This window comes from Esox lucius, chromosome 18 (assembly GCF_011004845.1).
Source record: "Esox lucius isolate fEsoLuc1 chromosome 18, fEsoLuc1.pri, whole genome shotgun sequence".
NCBI lineage: Eukaryota > Metazoa > Chordata > Actinopteri > Esociformes > Esocidae > Esox > Esox lucius.
Genome location: NC_047586.1, coordinates 16205005 through 16222647, shown reverse-complemented (window position 1 = coordinate 16222647; position 17643 = coordinate 16205005). Strand labels below are relative to the sequence as shown.

The following is a 17643-nucleotide window of genomic DNA, read 5'->3' as shown; positions in this document are numbered from 1 at the left end:
GTTCAGACTGCTGTACAGCCTCATTGTACAGTATCTCTGGTGTGTTGTTACTGGGGCAACAGGGAAGACATGATCCGTTGTTTTTTCTGTTCTCTGCTTTCTCTTTTGAATAGGTAGTTATTGAGACATTCATCACTACAGCTTGCTGTTAGGTAACAACTAGGGAATCTGTAGAAGTCTCTCAGCATCAACCCGTAATATAAGCATCTTCTCCAGTTCATTCAACAAGGCCTTTGGAGAGGCGTATTTCAACCCTACTTTAACACAATGCATAATGTAGTACGTGATCTGAACAGTTGGTCTGTTCTTTCATCTCCATTCCTTTCACCCACATATCATCGTTTCACTGATCTATCTTTTTCTGGTTTTCTTTTTCCCTCTTGTCACTCAAATTCTTTTTTAATATTTTCAGAATAGAACAGGGACATAACACCTCATTCACTGAAATAATTAACTAAAAGCACCTCATATTAGAGAGAATCGTTTTGCATTAGATATGAACACAAGCTTAACGGACCCAAACAGATATGGACAAAAGACGGACACGCGCTTATTAGTCCGTAGGATGCTACATTGCGGTACTTCAATTATGATATGTTCCTTGGATAATGTGCAGTTGGTCTCTATTTTTTTGTAATGGTGCTGCTATACTGAGTGCTATTGTACATTGCAGTATGTCTCTGAAAGATAATGCACGAGAGCAGTGTCAGAGTGAACTCACAGCTGATGACCATAAATCCATCTGTTCTTCTGTAGCTTCGGTCCATTCAGGGAGAAACGTGATATTCAGTTGTTACAGTCTGTCACATTCTAGTGAGTCAAACAGATATGTATAGGCCAGGGGTTTTACCACCACGTCTTTCTGTCTTTATTAATTTATTAATTTGTTTTTTGTACCGCCCTATTTTCTCCATTCCCCAATTTCGTTATATCAATTAAACCTACATCCTAGACTCATCACAATTACTCCCAACAGATTCTGAAAAGTTGAAGAATGCAGCTTTCCTTCTAGGCATCCCCACCAAGCCTTTATTCCCCAGACTGCTCTACCAACGATGAATTCCCACTGGTCAGTGTTGTGAAGACCTGCTCACACATCTGACCACGTTTAGCTCGGCAGGAACCCAATCCACCTGAGGGAGTCACTAGAGCGCAATGGTATCAGGATATCCCTGCTGACGATGCTCCCTCTTCTCCCTCTCCCTGGGCTATGCTGGACAGTTTGCATCACCTGTCGTGTCTCCCATTGGTCAGCGAAATAGGGCCTTAGACCACTGTGCAGTCTGGGAAAAGTGTTTTCACTGGAAAGCAATGGGTCTACTGGGTCAGGAGAAAAGGCATTTGTGGTTGTGGCGATGAGTTGTTGGCTAATTGTTATTCACTGGTGATATGATAAATACCATTGGTGTTTTAAATCCCTGAACTGCAAGGATTTTGGGTAGCTTTATGTAACTGTGTTCATGTAGTTATTATCACCATGGAAACTGCCTGGGTAACCGTAACCACCATGGTGTAGCTACATCTGGTCCTGATCTAGATTTCGGTGTGGGTGGGGGCAGGCAGAGGTTTCTAACAATGAGACCTAACCTTTGTACATGTTGGTACATAAGATCAATAACTCTCCTGCTTTGGATAGCTTGATGCAGTAGAGCATTGTCTCTATAGTTAAGCGGCTAACTTTTTTGCACACTGAATACCACTGCATTTCAACAGCTTTGTAGGATGTGCTAGATGAATACATTATGGTAATATTAATATATTATATATTCTGAATTGATGTGGTCTGGTCAGGCTGTAATCCATGAAGTCAAATATTTTCCTGGAAGAGAGAGCTGGAGGATTGGTTAATTTATTTGACTGTGTGTCATTGAGACCAATATCTTTTCTGAAGGTGCTTTCTCTGGCCAGCCTGTCTGTCGTGACCGTCTATCCATCCGACTGGTGCTGTATGTCCATTGTGCTGGTCTGGCCAGTGTACCTTTCCCCATTGGTCTCTCCGTCAGGCCAGTCTGTCTCTGGTCAGTCTGTCTGGCCTATCTGTCTACACTGGTCTCTGCCAGGCGGTTGTTCATGATGCCCAGGGCGCCCACCCCTTCGGAGAACCCGTTGTGGCGGGAGCTGGTGCCTGACTGGCGAGGGTGACCATTCGCCATCTCTGACAGCTGCTTCTGCATTATGGCTAAATTCACCTGAAGGACAGAGAGAGACAAATGATTTACCATTGATTCATATAGAAATGTAGAACAAGAGGCGATTAATGCAATGCAGTAGTAAAAATAAACCATCAATAGCCCTTTTCTTCCGGTACTGTCCATCGTTGATTGAATCAGGTACAGGAATGGTTGATATGTCGTAATATCAGGGTTTGGTTGGACTTGCAATCTGTATTGTTGTGGCATTTGAAGGACCAATGTCAGCAAATAGGAAATATCATTGTCCTCTTTAGAAGTTTTCGTAAATATTTTAGATGGGGGGGTTGATGTCACTAGTGAGACACTGTGGTAGAACAGAAGGATAAATTGCATATGGAATAAATACTTTAATAAACTGATGGATCATATACTCGTTTGGCACCCGGTGAGGTCATCTCAGTTTAGTGGATGCTACTCCTTGTGTTTATATGTTTGTTATTTTTTAAGGTGACAAAAATACAGATTTCTTTCACCCAAAACAAAGTACTGAATATTACACCCAAATTACCAGCTGGTGTTTGTCCAAAAATTCTACATTGACAATCACTGGCAATTTTAACCAAAAACAGGACGGTAAGCTGGAAAGCCTGTGTAACACTGCAGACATGGACTGACAAGTCCTTGGGGGATTCACTGTTCTGACACCACCGATGATAAGGACATATTCAAGGACAAATTTGCCAACATACAAGACTACACTGACAGGGTCACATCCTAAATCAATGTACATGAGGAAATCATTGCACTGCATCCAAATGCCATGTTTCACTGGTGAGTTTAGGAGCGCCCACTGTACAAAGAAACAAGCCCACAGGGCTCTCTTCTCTGCCACATAGAAGCCCCAGGACAAATACAGATCCCTCTTTAGCTCTCAAACTCAAATCTGGACCTTGAGGCTAGTTCCACTTCATACCAGGCGAGGAGGAATTGGGGGGAAATGAAGTGACATTTTGAATGAAAAGCTTTTGTCAAATCTGCAGTAAAACTAGTTAAATTTCTTTAGCCGTGCTGGGTCGTGTCAGCATGAATGTGTGTTTTACAGTACATCTAATGATGCAGAGTTAACGTTTCCTGGGTTGACCTGTCAAACAGGGACCCATTGTCCCCGGTTTCTCTTCATGCTTTATAATGCAGTTGATGGAGAGAATCAGTGTACCAAAGTTTCTGCAAGAGAAGGATCTGATTGAATCTGTGAACACGGCTAAATTACCACGTCTGACTTGGGTGTAAACCAGAAGCAGTGGACGAACACGTTTTCGTGTCTGTCTCTCCCCACCTTATTGGCAGCCAGAAAATCTCTCATGGATATCATCTCGCCAGACATCCTCCGTCCATCCGCCTCACTCTCGTTCACCGTGTCTGTCTCGATGGAGAGGTCCCGTCTGGCCCTGAGGTGTCCGGGTACCACCACATTCCTCCGGGGTTGTCTGTGGTGTGGGTGGTGGGCCACCCGACCTGGGCAACAACATGGGCGCTCCAGGCTCCTCAACAGCCAGTTCAGCACCTAAAAGTCCCAGTATAAATGATCAATGGAAATTTAATAAGAAGTCTCGCATATAGGCTTACAATAATATTTCTAATTGCAAAACATTTATTTTCCAAGCATAAAATGTCTACAATAATATGTTGTATATATTATAAGTGCTTTTCAAAAAAACATTTTTTTTAAGCACGTCTCATAAGCAGCATCAACCCGGGGTCCAAGCTTTTTCAACCGTTTGCCCTTATACCTGGATCTAGTTTTTAACCGTGTCTTGGCCTGCTTATGTAGTCCATCCCAAATGAACCCCTCCATCTGCCCTCCATTTGTGCCTTCACGGGCACCTCTTCATGGAACCCCTAGCCGATTGGTGGAAATCACCCTTGGAGTTTAGTCAGCAACATGTGACCATGGAGGGCACTCCAAGCAAATGTGCATGGGATAGGGGTTGGTTTGAGATTCAGTGCCTCAATATACAGGTCTTTCACCCGGGTCTCAAAACGTATGTGTTTCGGGGTCTGGATCTCAAGGGATCTGGTTACACCCCTGGCTCTTACACTAATGTTCTACTTGGGTAAACCATATGAGTATAGTACAAATTCGGAAAACATTTCAGAGTTTTGAGATGCATGGCCGGGAGGCCGCTCTATTCCATTCAAGAACAACCAAATACATTCCGAACCCCACTTAACCTTATTGGCTAACAGAACGTACTAATCTTAATGTATTTAAGTTTAGTACGATTGTGTGGTATATAGAGGCTATGCAACAATGTCTTTCCCAAATAGTGGTTGACCTGGTATAGTAAAGTCTAGGTACAGTTTCCTTAAGATAGAGTAACACATGCACCAAATTCATACACAGTTGCTCAAATTAGGTCAATTGTTGTTATAGCACCACCATTTGGCCACGTTGTGTAGTAGAATGTATTGTATGTAAGCTGATAATGAAAATCTGTAATGAGGCTGGTTTTGTTAGTGTGATGAACCTGTAAGAATATAATAATGTACCAGTTTGACGACGATTGAGATGTTGTTGAATATAATAATATACCTGTTTGACGACGATTGAGATGATGTTGAATATAATAATATACCTGTTTGACGACGATTGAGATAATGTTGAATATAATAATATACCTGTTTGACGACGATTGAGATGACGTTGAATATAATAATATACCTGTTTGACGACGATTGAGATAATGTTGAATATAATAATATACCTGTTTGACGACGATTGAGATGATGTTGAATATAATAATATACCTGTTTGACGACGATTGAGATAATGTTGAATATAATAATATACCTGTTTGACGACGATTGAGATGACGTTGAATATAATAATATACCTGTTTGACGACGATTGAGATGACGTTGAATATAATAATATACCTGTTTGATGACAATGGAGATGACGTTGAATATAATATACCTGTTTGACAACGATTGAGATTACGTTGAATATAATAATATACCTGTTTGACGACAATTGAGATGACGTTGAATATAATAATATACCTGTTTGATGACAATGAAGATGATGTTGAATATAATAATATACCTGTTTGACGACGATTGAGATGCTGTTGAATATAATATACCTGTTTGACGACGATTGAGATGACGTTGAATATAATAATATACCTGTTTGATGACGATTGAGATGACGTTGAATATAATAATATACCTGTTTGACGACGATTCAGATGACGTTGAATATAATAATATACCTGTTTGACGACGATTGAGATGACGTTGAATATAATAATATACCTGTTTGATGACGATTGAGATGACGTTGAATATAATAATATACTTGTTTGACGACGATTGAGATGACATTGAATATAATAATATACCTGTTTGACGACGATTGAGATGACGTTGAATATAATAATATAGCTGTTTGATGACAATGGAGATGACGTTGAATATAATAATATACCTGTTTGATGACAATGGAGATGACGTTGAAAAGGGAGTAGATACAGCAGACTCCTGTCAGGATGAACAGGAAGTTGCCCAGCCGATACGCTGTCTGGTTCTCGTTTCCCTCGCCATACGCTGACCTCTGGCTGCTCACCATGTCCCCAAAGCCAATGGTGCTGAATGCCACAAAGCAATAGTAGAGCGAGTCGAGGTACCCCCAGCCTTCGACGGCAGAGTACATGGCGGACGCACAGCAGGAGACCAAGATGGCGGCAGCACCCAGGATCAACATCACACAGTATACCGAAGGCTTCCACCCGGCCAGCCCCTCCCCTCTACTGCCTCCGCCGCCTCCCTCGTAGAAGCGCCGGCCGCCATTTTGAGGAAGCACGGCCTTGTGGAGGTGACGTCGCTCATGGCAGGACTTGAGGACGAGGGCGATGACGGTGATGACACGCTCCAGGAAAAGGTTGAAGAACAAGATTGTGGCAGCGCAGCCAATCAGGCCGTAGAAAATGAGGAAGATCTTGCCACCGTTGGTCGCTGGCGTGGTCATTCCAAACCCTGAGGAGAATTAAAATGGAGGGAGATGTTAAAATAAAGGAAAGCAAAACAAAACTGTGTTGGTCGAACTAGAAATATTGGTTTTGGTTGAATTTACTAGCTATTAAATTGCATGTCTGTGATAATTACGTGATTGTGGATAGTGGAAACATTACCGTTAAACGACAACAGTGTGCCAACCAATACTGAATCACAGTGAAAGTCTTTTATCTTTCAATTCCTGTCTATTTACAATTATACACCAGTAGGTCTGAACATGTGTACTGTCAGCTTCCACAGACAGGGAGAAAAGCATGATGAGTTTGAACAAGGCTCACACGAGACAGGCTTAAAATAGAGGTGTCAAACACACACACACACAGAAGTTTGTATGGCTCTCCTCATGTGGACCAGAAAATAGAAATTGCAGGCTCCCTAATCTTAACCCTAAACCTAACCTTAACCTAACCTTAATCTAACCTTAACCGCAATAAAGTAACATTTATGCTTAAACTTGACCTGGATTGAATGCCTAACCTAAACCCTAAATGTAACCAACAATGCCTGGACCTTAAAAAAAACTCTAAAATGAATTGTAAGTTGGACCCTAAACCCTGAGCCGGATATTGACTTTTTACCTTTTGCCGGTCCCCATGAGTCAAATTTTTTCTGGTTTTACTAAATGTCCCCATGAGTATAGTTGGACCTAAAACGCACACACAGTTACTGGAGTGTTCTGCGCTAGCTCTGGCTTTTGGACTGTTCAGCATGTGCACGTATCCTCCTCCCCTCTGCGCGTCAGTCACATGAGCCCAGTGCCTCCTCTACCATTTACTGACACACCCACTAACCTAAAGGGTTGCTAATGGTGACAAAAAGTATTCTTGATTCTTATCTCTCTCTTTTTCTTCTGTTTATTTCTCTCACAGTTCACCCTTGCTTTGAATTGATCTTCTCCGTTACATTTCTAAATTATTTTACGTTACTCTCCATTTCACTTCTCTCATTCCCAACGCACTTCTACATAGTACAGGAATGTTTGCTTTAAGCCAAATGCCAAAAGCCAAATGCCAAGAATCAATACAATCGTTTCAATGCCATACATTTGTTCTTTGCTCTGATGATTCATTTGTAGATTATTATATTGGAATTTGAACAAGAACACTTGATTGGCTATGTGGATTAAACACAGCAGCCGTTTTCATATCCAGTCTTCACGGCCGACATGAACACTGAATTCTGAAATGTCATTCTCTGTCCTATGTAATGCGCTAGTTTCAACGAGAGGCCCTATTATTTGGCTCAGGTTGGCTCTTTATGCGTTTGCTTTATTGATTATGTTCACATTAAAGCAGACAATGTCACAGGTGTGTCTTGAGGCTTGTGTTTTTGGTCACACAGTGCCTCTGGAAAGTATTCAAGACACTTCCAAAAGCTAAGCCGTCTGGTCAAACTAAGTAACCAGACAAGAAAGGCCTTGGTCATTGGGGTGTCCAGGGATCCATTGGCCCTATTTACAGAGCTTCAGTTTCTTGGCAATGATGAGAGAACCGAAGGACAACCATTTAAGGACAAGTGCTACCCCTAGTAAAAACAAGGTACCGCTTGTCATCTGGCTACCACCGTCCGTATGGTGAAGAGTGGATGTATGAGCATCTTCCTACGGGGACGCTCCCGGTGGGGGTTTGGGAAGTATGGGTCCTGGAATCTTCCTCGCTTTTGGCCTCGGCTCGGAGCTGCTCCCTGGGAGCCCTCAAATACCTCCGCAGACCAGGTCCTAATAGGAGGCAGGTGTGTAGGGGCGGGCCTGCCCAGCTGGTACCTTCCGTAATCTTCCGGAAGCTTCCAGCAGATTTTGTTGGGGCACTCGGTGCAATGCTGATTTGCAGGGGGATTGCGCGTTTTGCGCCACAATATCAATCCAAGTCGAACTGTGCTAAAATACACAAGTAAACAAGATAAATGGACAGTAACATGTCACTTTCCGTTATATCCGATTTACTTTGTATTTTAGCAGCATGCAAGTCTGATACCTACAAGCCATTTATATTGTCAATTTATAAATAATAGGATTAGGGTATATTTTCTATTACATAGACTGTGAGTGTTTCTGTCCTGAGCCTGTCTGTCCTGTGCCCATCATTTAGTGCCTCCAGTCTTTATTGATCAGCTGCATTCACATCTCAGCATCCACTCTAGCCCTTGACTGCTCTGTCTGTTCCAAGGGCCTTTTTCACTCCTCATTTAACAATTTAACAACAGGCAACCATGGGATCAAATGGGCTGTCTGTACTTCCATTCACTGGCTCTGCAGTTTGCAGTGTAGAGCATTTGCCATAAGCTTTGTAAAGGCGCAGTACTTACTTCCGGGACCTTTTCTGACAATGCACAGTTAAAAAGAGAGATAAGAATGGATAATAATTTGTTTTTGAAATGAACATAAATTGTTGTATTTAGTATCTCTATACTGAATACAACGCATTGTTGCACAAAACCCATTGTTGACAACACCGGTCTTTTGGCTGTGTTGCTTAGCTACAAAAGACCTGAGATAAGACTAGCTCCCTGCCATAAACATCCCCTTTACACCAGGGTGTTTTTTGGCAACACAGGCAGGGCCTTATATCATTAAGGAGTTACCTAGTAGTTGACTCCAACGCTACAAAATCTAAAGGGGTTTCATATTCAAACCAATTATGAGACACAATTAGATTCATCAAAACTCAATGGAAGTCCATATTGAAGCATTCTTGGTTGGTTCATATTGTTCTAGTTGTGGGGAAACCGATGGTATGCATAAGCACATCATATTCGTATATCACACTGCTAAGAACTATACATTTAAGAACTATACATTTTGGAAAGCTGAAAAACCTATATATTTGGGATTTTTGAATTGGGTTGTTTAAATACAACACCTACTGATTATCTCTGACAACTGTACATTTTATTTTAATTGCTATGGAGTATTGTTCCAAATGATATGATTAATGCATATTTGTTCATGGTGTTCGATAAGGATATTACATTTGTCAAAGGAAACCTATTGGCTAGGCTAAAGCATATCTCACCGATGGTCGAGACCACGGTCCCAACGAAGTAGAATGCGCCGGTGAAGTCCCACCGAGGTCTGATAGTGTCCACACGGATCCCAGCCACGTTCGCCTCCTCGTAGTTCCTCAAGAAGTTGTCTAGCTCTTTCTTGCTTAGGTTATACTTTAGACTGAACTGTTCAAATCGTTGTACCCAGCGTTCTTTCGCCTCCTCTTCCATTGGCTGTTCCAGTGCTGAAAAGACAGCGGCACCGCAGAAGAGGTAAAGGACTATGAATACCGCTAACATCAGGAACCTTGCGTTGTCTTCGTTAAAAGGACCGAAGCCACAACAGCAGCCGCTCCGGCAAGCCATAATGCAGTATAATCACCGTTCAACAAGTGTTGGGGACACACCGCATCGTTTCATTATGGACCACGTTACACATTCCTTATCATCCATCTTTAAGGATATCGTGTAAAACAACAGCTTCAGTGAAAAACCTCTGAAATATAGTTAGAGTTCGCGGGGGGATGGAAAGCAGAGAGAGCCATAGTGGAAAAAGACAGTTTTCCACGGAAATTCAACTTCTGTTCACCTGTCTCCCAGGAGACGCCCGTATCCAAGAGCGCGTTGCCAAGACTCTTTTGAATAGCTCACAGAAAAGAATGTGTCATCGAACCGTGAACTTTGTATAAAACCTACGACAACTGAAACTACACTCAACAGTAAAATGTAATGTCTGCAACCGCTCGGTTCTTACTGTCCTTCACTTAGACGAGGCTGCATTCCACGATCAAACCTCACTTACAAACCAACACCCACCTCCTCTGTTCAGGTCAAGACAGTGGAATAGAATTGAACTGAACCAAACTATGTACACTTTTAAAATACCTTAATACCTATTCGGATGAAATCAACACCAAGCAATAAACGTATACCGTGTTTCTAATATATATATATATATATATATATATATATATATATATATATATATATATATATATATATATATATATATATATATATATATATATATATATATATATATTAAATTAGTTATATTAGTTAATATATATTTTATTAGTCTGTTTCAAACTACTTAACTAACATGAATAACTGTGATGTTAAAGTAACATACATCTATCATCATTTATTTACCAACCAAAAGGAAGTGTGGTTACTTTTAAATGGATATTGTCTGGCCACCATGTAACTTCAGCATTCACAACAATGCCAAGCATGATTCCAACATTTGGGCAGTGTACTGCCGTTGTACCCAGAGCATTAGAGAATGGCACTCTCGTAGATCAATAAGATGTGACCTTTTAGATTCAAGTCTGAACATTCATGTGTTTGCACATGGACATCCAGAGACAAGCCTAGCAAATGTCACTCTAAAAATGCACTCTGCACATCTGATTAAGATGGACAACAAAAGGCTATTTTTAAAATCTCAGAACATAAATCATGTTTTGAAAGGCTAGTTTGATGAATCAAAACTAGTGTATCTGGTTCAAGTTTGGCTCACAATTTGAGGGTCAGAGAGCATTTCGGCACCAAGAACAGCTAATATCGGGACATAAATGTACCTGTGAGGACTCTTAAATCAAACCTCTTACTTCCCTAATCTTTGAATGCCTATTGGCAAAAGAGACTTCAAGGGAAGGATATTCAAGACTAGTACTCAGACCTCAATGAGATTTGGTTCCAGATGTTAAATGTACAGGCAGATTTGCAGTAACATTGGTGTTGGGTGGCCCAGCATGGCTGTTTCAGCAAAATTAAGAGAGAGAGATGTATTGTTAGAAGGAGCATGTCTAAGATCCAACCAGATAAAGGAGGAATTCCACAAGGAAAGTACATAAACTATTGCAGCATAGATCCTCTGTACTGAGGCAGGGGTGTTTGGGGACACTGTGGCCTCATCTAAAGATATCTCCGGACAGGACCAAGCAGGAAAGAAGGAGCCTCATCCACCTATTTTTCAAATTATTTTTCCACAGCTTTTCTTGATGCTAGATATATTTCAGTAACATAGAGCTTGTATTTTATTTTATTTCTTGCAATAAGGTCAATATGCAGGGTAAGGTAACATAAAAAAAACTATAAAAAATGGGTCAACCTTTAAAATATCTAAACCTGTCCGGTCTTTAGTGTAAAGCAACCTGTTATGCCAACATTGTGTCCATGGTAACAGTAAAAGTGTTAGCAATAAAATTGGACTTAAAAACATGAACCAGAGGAAATCTTTTATTGCAAAGACAATATTTTGTTTATTACTTCCATCTCGCCTTGTCTCTTTCTCCCACTCTATCTTTCTCCACAACAACCCCCCCCCCCCCAATAAATAGAACAATGTATTGAATGATGACTCCATCCATAGACTGTAGAACCACAGAAGGCCCATACCAATTTCCAGGGGAAATATTGTACAGCTCATTATATTAAAGGGGAAACTGGATATCCAAAGATTACAAGTTCAAAAAAATCCGGTCTGGTTTGTCATCCATTGGATGTAATAGGAAGGAGTAAACCACACTTACACATACACACACACACACACACACACCCACACAATGAGCAGGACAGCATATCGTATGCACGAGATTAGACATCTCATCCTGCTCGTCCTGCTTTGTGTTCACTTTCTGATGTTGGTTCCATGGGGTCAGGGATTTGTGTGTGTGCGTCTATGCTTCTGTTGCTGTTGCTCCCATGCTTTGAAGTCCACCGCCTAAAGCCCCATTGGGTTGTGGTAAGTGAGACGTTGTGCATCTGTGATGCTTTGAAGCCCATCCCAGTCATAATATCTAAGCCAGGCGTAATTAGGCTGGGGGTATAATCAGGGCTGTTTGAGAAAGTGATAGCAGGGATGGAAGAGTCGTCATGTGATGGGCCAACTAACTGGTTTGAACCCACACAGTTTCCTCCCCTGTTGTGTCAAGAAACTCATTTACTCCTCCAAGGGTTGACATATTACTTGTTGGCCACAGCTCAGAAGGTGTTACGTCTCAAGTAAATCCATTTGAATTCAATCTTTTTTCTGCAACAACCTTTTTTGAGCTGAACCTTTCATGCCAATTTGCCAATTGTGGAAGTCCTCTGAACTCCTCAGGATCAGAACAGACTTTCTGGATCTGAAAGTCAAAATGGACATAAACATCAGTAACTTGATTTGTATGTGGTAGCCAAGAGGAACAAACAGTTTTATAATTGGGAAGAAAGATAACAATGCTGTGTGTATGTACATACAGTGATCTAATAGTGTGTAATCTCAAATTCTGTCCTAGACTGTGTTTTCAATGGTATATCCAGATTCTGCGATAGATTAGCATCCTGTCCTGGGGGCTTACAGCAAACTGCCTAACCTTACAGAAACAGAAGAAAGGACATATGGGCTGTTATGGCTCAGACAAGGCTGGTTACTGTATGTAACGTTTACATAAGGTATGCGCAGATGGACATTATCTAAGATATAATGAAGAAACATTGATTTTAAAACTCTAACCTGTGTGGATGACATTATGCGAGGTGTTGCATAATACATTTCTCAGTGCCACTTCCTTAGCCTCCAGCAGCTCTCCTGATTAAGCAACCAGATTCATCTGTAGAGAACTGGATATTTAATTTCAACAGCAGACGACAGCCATATCATTATGCATTATAGTAGAGCTAGGTGACTAGATTTAGCTGGAGGACATTCTTTGACAGAGCGGGTTGCTGGAGCCTCTAAACATTATTATAATGAATTGAACAGTGTACTTTAGATTAACAACACAACTCAAACATTGAGAGGTTTAATTTGAAAATATCTACCTATACGATTACGTAAGTATTTTTCTTTTGTTTCAATACTTCAGATTTGTTAAAGTAAACAGAATTATAGCAACATTGTTAATTTTACAGCCTGACTACTTTTATTTGTTAATAGTTTTTGCTGTTACTAACCTCTGCAGTATTGGAAGCGCTATTTGAACTTCCACCAGTTACAACATCAAGTTATGACGGCCCTCCGAAGCAGTTTATTAACATATGGATTTGACATAAAATATGTTTCTGTAGCGAGACTTGTGATAGGCTTTGTGGTTTAGGGTAGATTGGTTGCTGTGAATAGGTGTGATTGGTTTGTGATTTTCCAAGAATTGTGCCAAGTGCCAAGTACAGAGTTTCCTAGCAAAGGTTGTACAGTAATGTGCCTCCTTCAGAATGGTTTGACATTTCCTGAGATGGAATCAATAAGCCTTATGCCTTGCCATGATTGTGTTGAATAAGGTAAATGACCAAACTCACCCATTTCCATCAAGCATTATGAGAAACAGTGCATCGATGTATTGATGCTGTCTGTGTGTGAGCTGGGGATTGTTGCTATGGCTCTTGGTAATACCTCTGAAACAAGATCTGGCACACAATGATTACATGTCTACACAGCTGTCGACGAAAAGACCAGACCTCTCTTAAAAGTTACCTATCCAATGGACTGCCTTCTATCGGGACCTTGTCAAGAGAGGTATTTACGGGCTCCCAATGAGCAGCTCCGGGGAGTTGCTGGGAGAAAACCCAAGGGAGAAGATGCCCCAGGAGTCAGGCAACAGAGGTCAGAAGGAGGGTCACCCCGAGCCGTTGCTTGGCCCCAGTGACATGATGGGAGCCCAAGAGGAAGAAAGACTGTATTGGGAACAAGGGTGGAGAGGTCATCGGGACCGTCCTCCCAAACCACCTCCAGGAGGCCACCCAAGGGACAACGCCACCTCCCCATAACAGCGGTTTGTTTTCTGTTGGCTGGTCATCCCCTCACCCCCTCCTCTAGCACTTCCTGTTTTAATGAAACGTCCACCAGGGCCCTAAAAAACATACTGCGTCTGTTCCTTGTGCCTAACTTTCAAGTAATCCAGCCTTCTCTTGGAAAAAGTTCAGTTGCTTTTCATAGAAAAACCTAGAGGAAGAGAGAGAAACGTACTGTGGTCAGCTTGTTGTCGGAAAACGCTGTCACGAGCGAAGACGTGAAAACGATACGAAGACAGTAACCACTGCAGGATGTGTGGCTGTGTTTTCAAAGATTACTCAGAAGCCTCAGTGTGCTTCTGCGCCACGCGCACGTGCTCCCGCGCATACGTGTGACTCAGCTCCATCCATGGCATGGTCCTTGTCCTTGTTGTCAGAGCAGTGCTGCTCATACACCAATTAAGCATTCCAGGCCCATCCCACCAGCAAGGAGAGGAAGCATCTGGAACAGCCCCGGCAGGGAATAGTTGAGGACAGAGGACGCGGATTAAAAAAAATAAAAACAGAGATGTTTTGAGGCATTCACGAATCCTTGGCATTTCGCGTAAATGACAGTGAACCGAAATACTTTGAAACAGAGACTTCTCAATGCTGTGTGAGCCGTGGCAGAGCCACGACAATGAGACTCAGAATGTGCAGCGTCGAATGCGTAACGAACTCAGACCGCTACATTGCAGTCAAACAATGCAACAACAAACATGTCAGACCACGCAAATTGTGTGCCGACCTTGGAACCATCAGGGTAGTTTTGTAAGGGCGAGAAATTTGGTCAGCCGGAATGCTTTTATTTTTTATTTTAGTCAGAAGGGTTAGATGGGGCTTGGATCCAGAGCAGTTTACAGTTAGTGACATTAGTCACCCGTGTTTAGTGAAAACGGTGCCCTTGGGAATTGTTTATTGGCCCCTGCAAGCTGGTCCTTTGAATGAGAGTCCTTACACGCTGATCTCCAAATGTTCATATTTCAACCATGAACAAAAGTATTTGCTTAATTTCAGAAGAGTAGATTGTAATTTTTTTTATATATTCCACAAACTTTCTGACAAATTCGTTTTTCTGGTTCATAGAAATGGGCAGAGATATCAGGAAAGTAAATGTATTTCTGTCGCTGCTATTCCATCGATGCCCATCTGCAAGAGCCTGAATGCTGCAGATGACAGGTGAACCTTGATGGCAGAATATGACTGAAATATTTCATCTCTTTTTTATCACCCAAAACATGAACAGCTTGTCTGACAAACTGCCAAACATCTTTAGGAACCGAAAAAACGAATAGTCACTTTCCAAGTTCACTGGTTGTCATCATGACACCAGCAGAAAAATGAGAAATACTTTGCTTTGCATCTATGCTGCGTTAACTATCAGCGTTTTGTTGCAACCTTCCAACAAAACCTTATTTTCCATCCAAGGGCTATTTATTTGAGGTCCGGGAGGACCAGGGAGGACAGAGACACTTCTGGTTTTAATAATTTTTCTTGTAATCACACTGTAATCAGGAAGTGGGAAATTCATGTGAGGGACACCGAGTGAATGCAACACACTGACACACATACACACGCACACACACACACCCCAACTACCTCAAGTGGATAAGAGAGGCCCTTAGGGGCCTTCTGACATCAGAAAATTGACATAACATTCACATACACTCATACTGAAATCCTGCTACAGACTGTATGAACACACCACATTCGTCAGAGGATGTGAATACCTCTGGCGTTACAAAACACAGATGAACGTATATATTCAAATTGTATTCATATTAACCCCTTTCCTCTTCTTCCTTCCTCTAGGCCAACACAAACACTGTAGCACTGAATCAATCCTGGGAACTGGAGTATGTTTTACATACAGGGTTGGAGACCCCTAGTGATATCAATAAACCCTGACTGAAAAAGTACACACCATGGAAAATAACCTTTTTGTTTTTACATATTTGGACACAAGGATATCTGAGTTGAATTCCAACCATACTCATTGATGAAGGCAACCCAATGCAAAAAATCACACCCAAAATGTAACTTTTATGCAATTAAAATCAACAGAAATGACATTTCCAAATGTAGAAAGTTAGTACTGCGTTTACAATACCATAAAATGGCTGAAATTAGAATCAGTTGCACCAAAACTGGTTCAAATGATTAGAACATTACAGAGTAAGTTGGGAGAGTCCAGCCTTTCATTAATATTATAAACTTTGTCTGGTTTGGCCTTAACCATAGGGTGTTTGGAAACACATCATGCCAAGATCAAAAGACCTAACCGAGGACCAAAGAAGAAAGATTATTGAGGCCAAAGCCATTTACAAGTACTTTCCAACCATTCCACTCTCTGACGAATTCCAGACCACTGGCAATCTACATAGGACAGGCTGTCCCGCCAAATTCACCCCAAATGGCTGACTGAAAGATGCGCATAGAAGTCTCTTACAATCCAGGGTCAACAGTCAGAACGAGACCTGGCCAACTTGCCGTCACCATGAATTCCGTATTGTACCTGAGAATTCTTGAGGAACATGTGAGGCCATCTGTCAAAAAACTGAAGCTGAACAAGGATCCAAAAAACACAAGCAAAGCTACAGCAGAATTATTTAATGTGAGTTTTAACATGGCCATTACCTAACCCTCCATTTCTTTCTTTTTGATCTGCTGTGGGGGTTTGAAGCTTGCTGTGCATGCAAAAAAGCCCTCAACCATGATACATACTCTACGTGTATATACCTTTTCACATGACAGTGGATTGAACATCTGCATCATTAACTTTTTCATATGCGTGCACTCACTACACACTCACTCACACACTCTCACGCTGTCACACACACACACACCTGCACAGATAGTTTTTCTCAATTGGCCTCGCCAACTTAATTGAGACAATCTGTCTCTCCAGTTTTTTCCTTTTAATTCAAAATGGCTCTAACAGCAGAGCTATTATTGTGATAAGCATGACGTAAACAATAAAACATTTGTCATTTCAAGAGGAAGCAAAAAGAAAATAAGACACATTATTCTTGAGGATCCATGTATTTTCTTCAAGTTAATTGTTTGTTGTTGTTATATAATGGATGAAAGAGGTTTTCTGTGTATGTAAATGTGAAAATGTACATTGAGGAATATGCACATTAATGTATGTGCGCCTAGCAGAAAAGAAAAAAATTGTTAGGGACTAGAACAGACTAGATGTGGGCATTGGTCAATCAGTAGGTAGGTTTAGGGACTAGAACAGACTAGATATGAGCGTTGTTCAGTCAGTAGGTAGGGTTAGGGACTAGAACAGACTAGATGTGGGCATTTGTCAGTCAGTAGGTAGGGTTAGGGACTAGAACAGACTAGATGTGAGCGTTTGTCAGTCAGTAGGTAGGGTTAGGGACTAGAACAGACTAGATGTGGGCGTTGGTCAGTCAGTAGGTAGGGTTAGGGACTAGAACAGACTAGATGTGAGCGTTGGTCAGTCAGTGGGTAGGGTTAGGGACTAGAACAGACTAGATGTGAGCGTTGGTCAGTCAGTAGGTAGGGTTAGGGACTAGAACAGACTAGATGTGGGCATTGGTCAGTCAGTAGGTAGGGTTAGGGACTAGAACAGACTAGATGTGGGCGTTGGTCAGTCAGTAGGTAAGGTTAGGGACTAGAACAGACTGGATGTGAGCGTTGGTCAGTCAGTAGGTAGGGTTAGGGACTA

General features: G+C 41.6%; 1 protein-coding gene and 1 long non-coding RNA gene across 2 annotated transcripts; both read right to left on the bottom strand.

The window, feature by feature from the left end:
• Nucleotides 1–1657: 1657 nt before the first annotated feature.
• LOC105017691 (potassium channel subfamily K member 13) lies at nt 1658–9704 on the bottom strand. The gene is made up of 4 exons (XM_029114403.2): nt 9221–9704; nt 5623–6170; nt 3469–3696; nt 1658–2189 (listed from the first exon to the last, which is right to left on the bottom strand). Exons 1-4 carry the CDS (start codon nt 9555–9557, stop codon nt 2034–2036), a joined length of 1269 nt encoding a protein of 422 aa, XP_028970236.1. The 5' UTR covers nt 9558–9704; the 3' UTR covers nt 1658–2033.
• Nucleotides 9705–11559: 1855 nt separating this feature from the next.
• Nucleotides 11560–14190, bottom strand: LOC109616864. The gene is made up of 4 exons (XR_002198148.2): nt 13476–14190; nt 12694–12790; nt 12438–12553; nt 11560–12322 (listed from the first exon to the last, which is right to left on the bottom strand). It is a non-coding gene; the product is annotated as an uncharacterized LOC109616864 (long non-coding RNA).
• Nucleotides 14191–17643: the final 3453 nt, after the last annotated feature.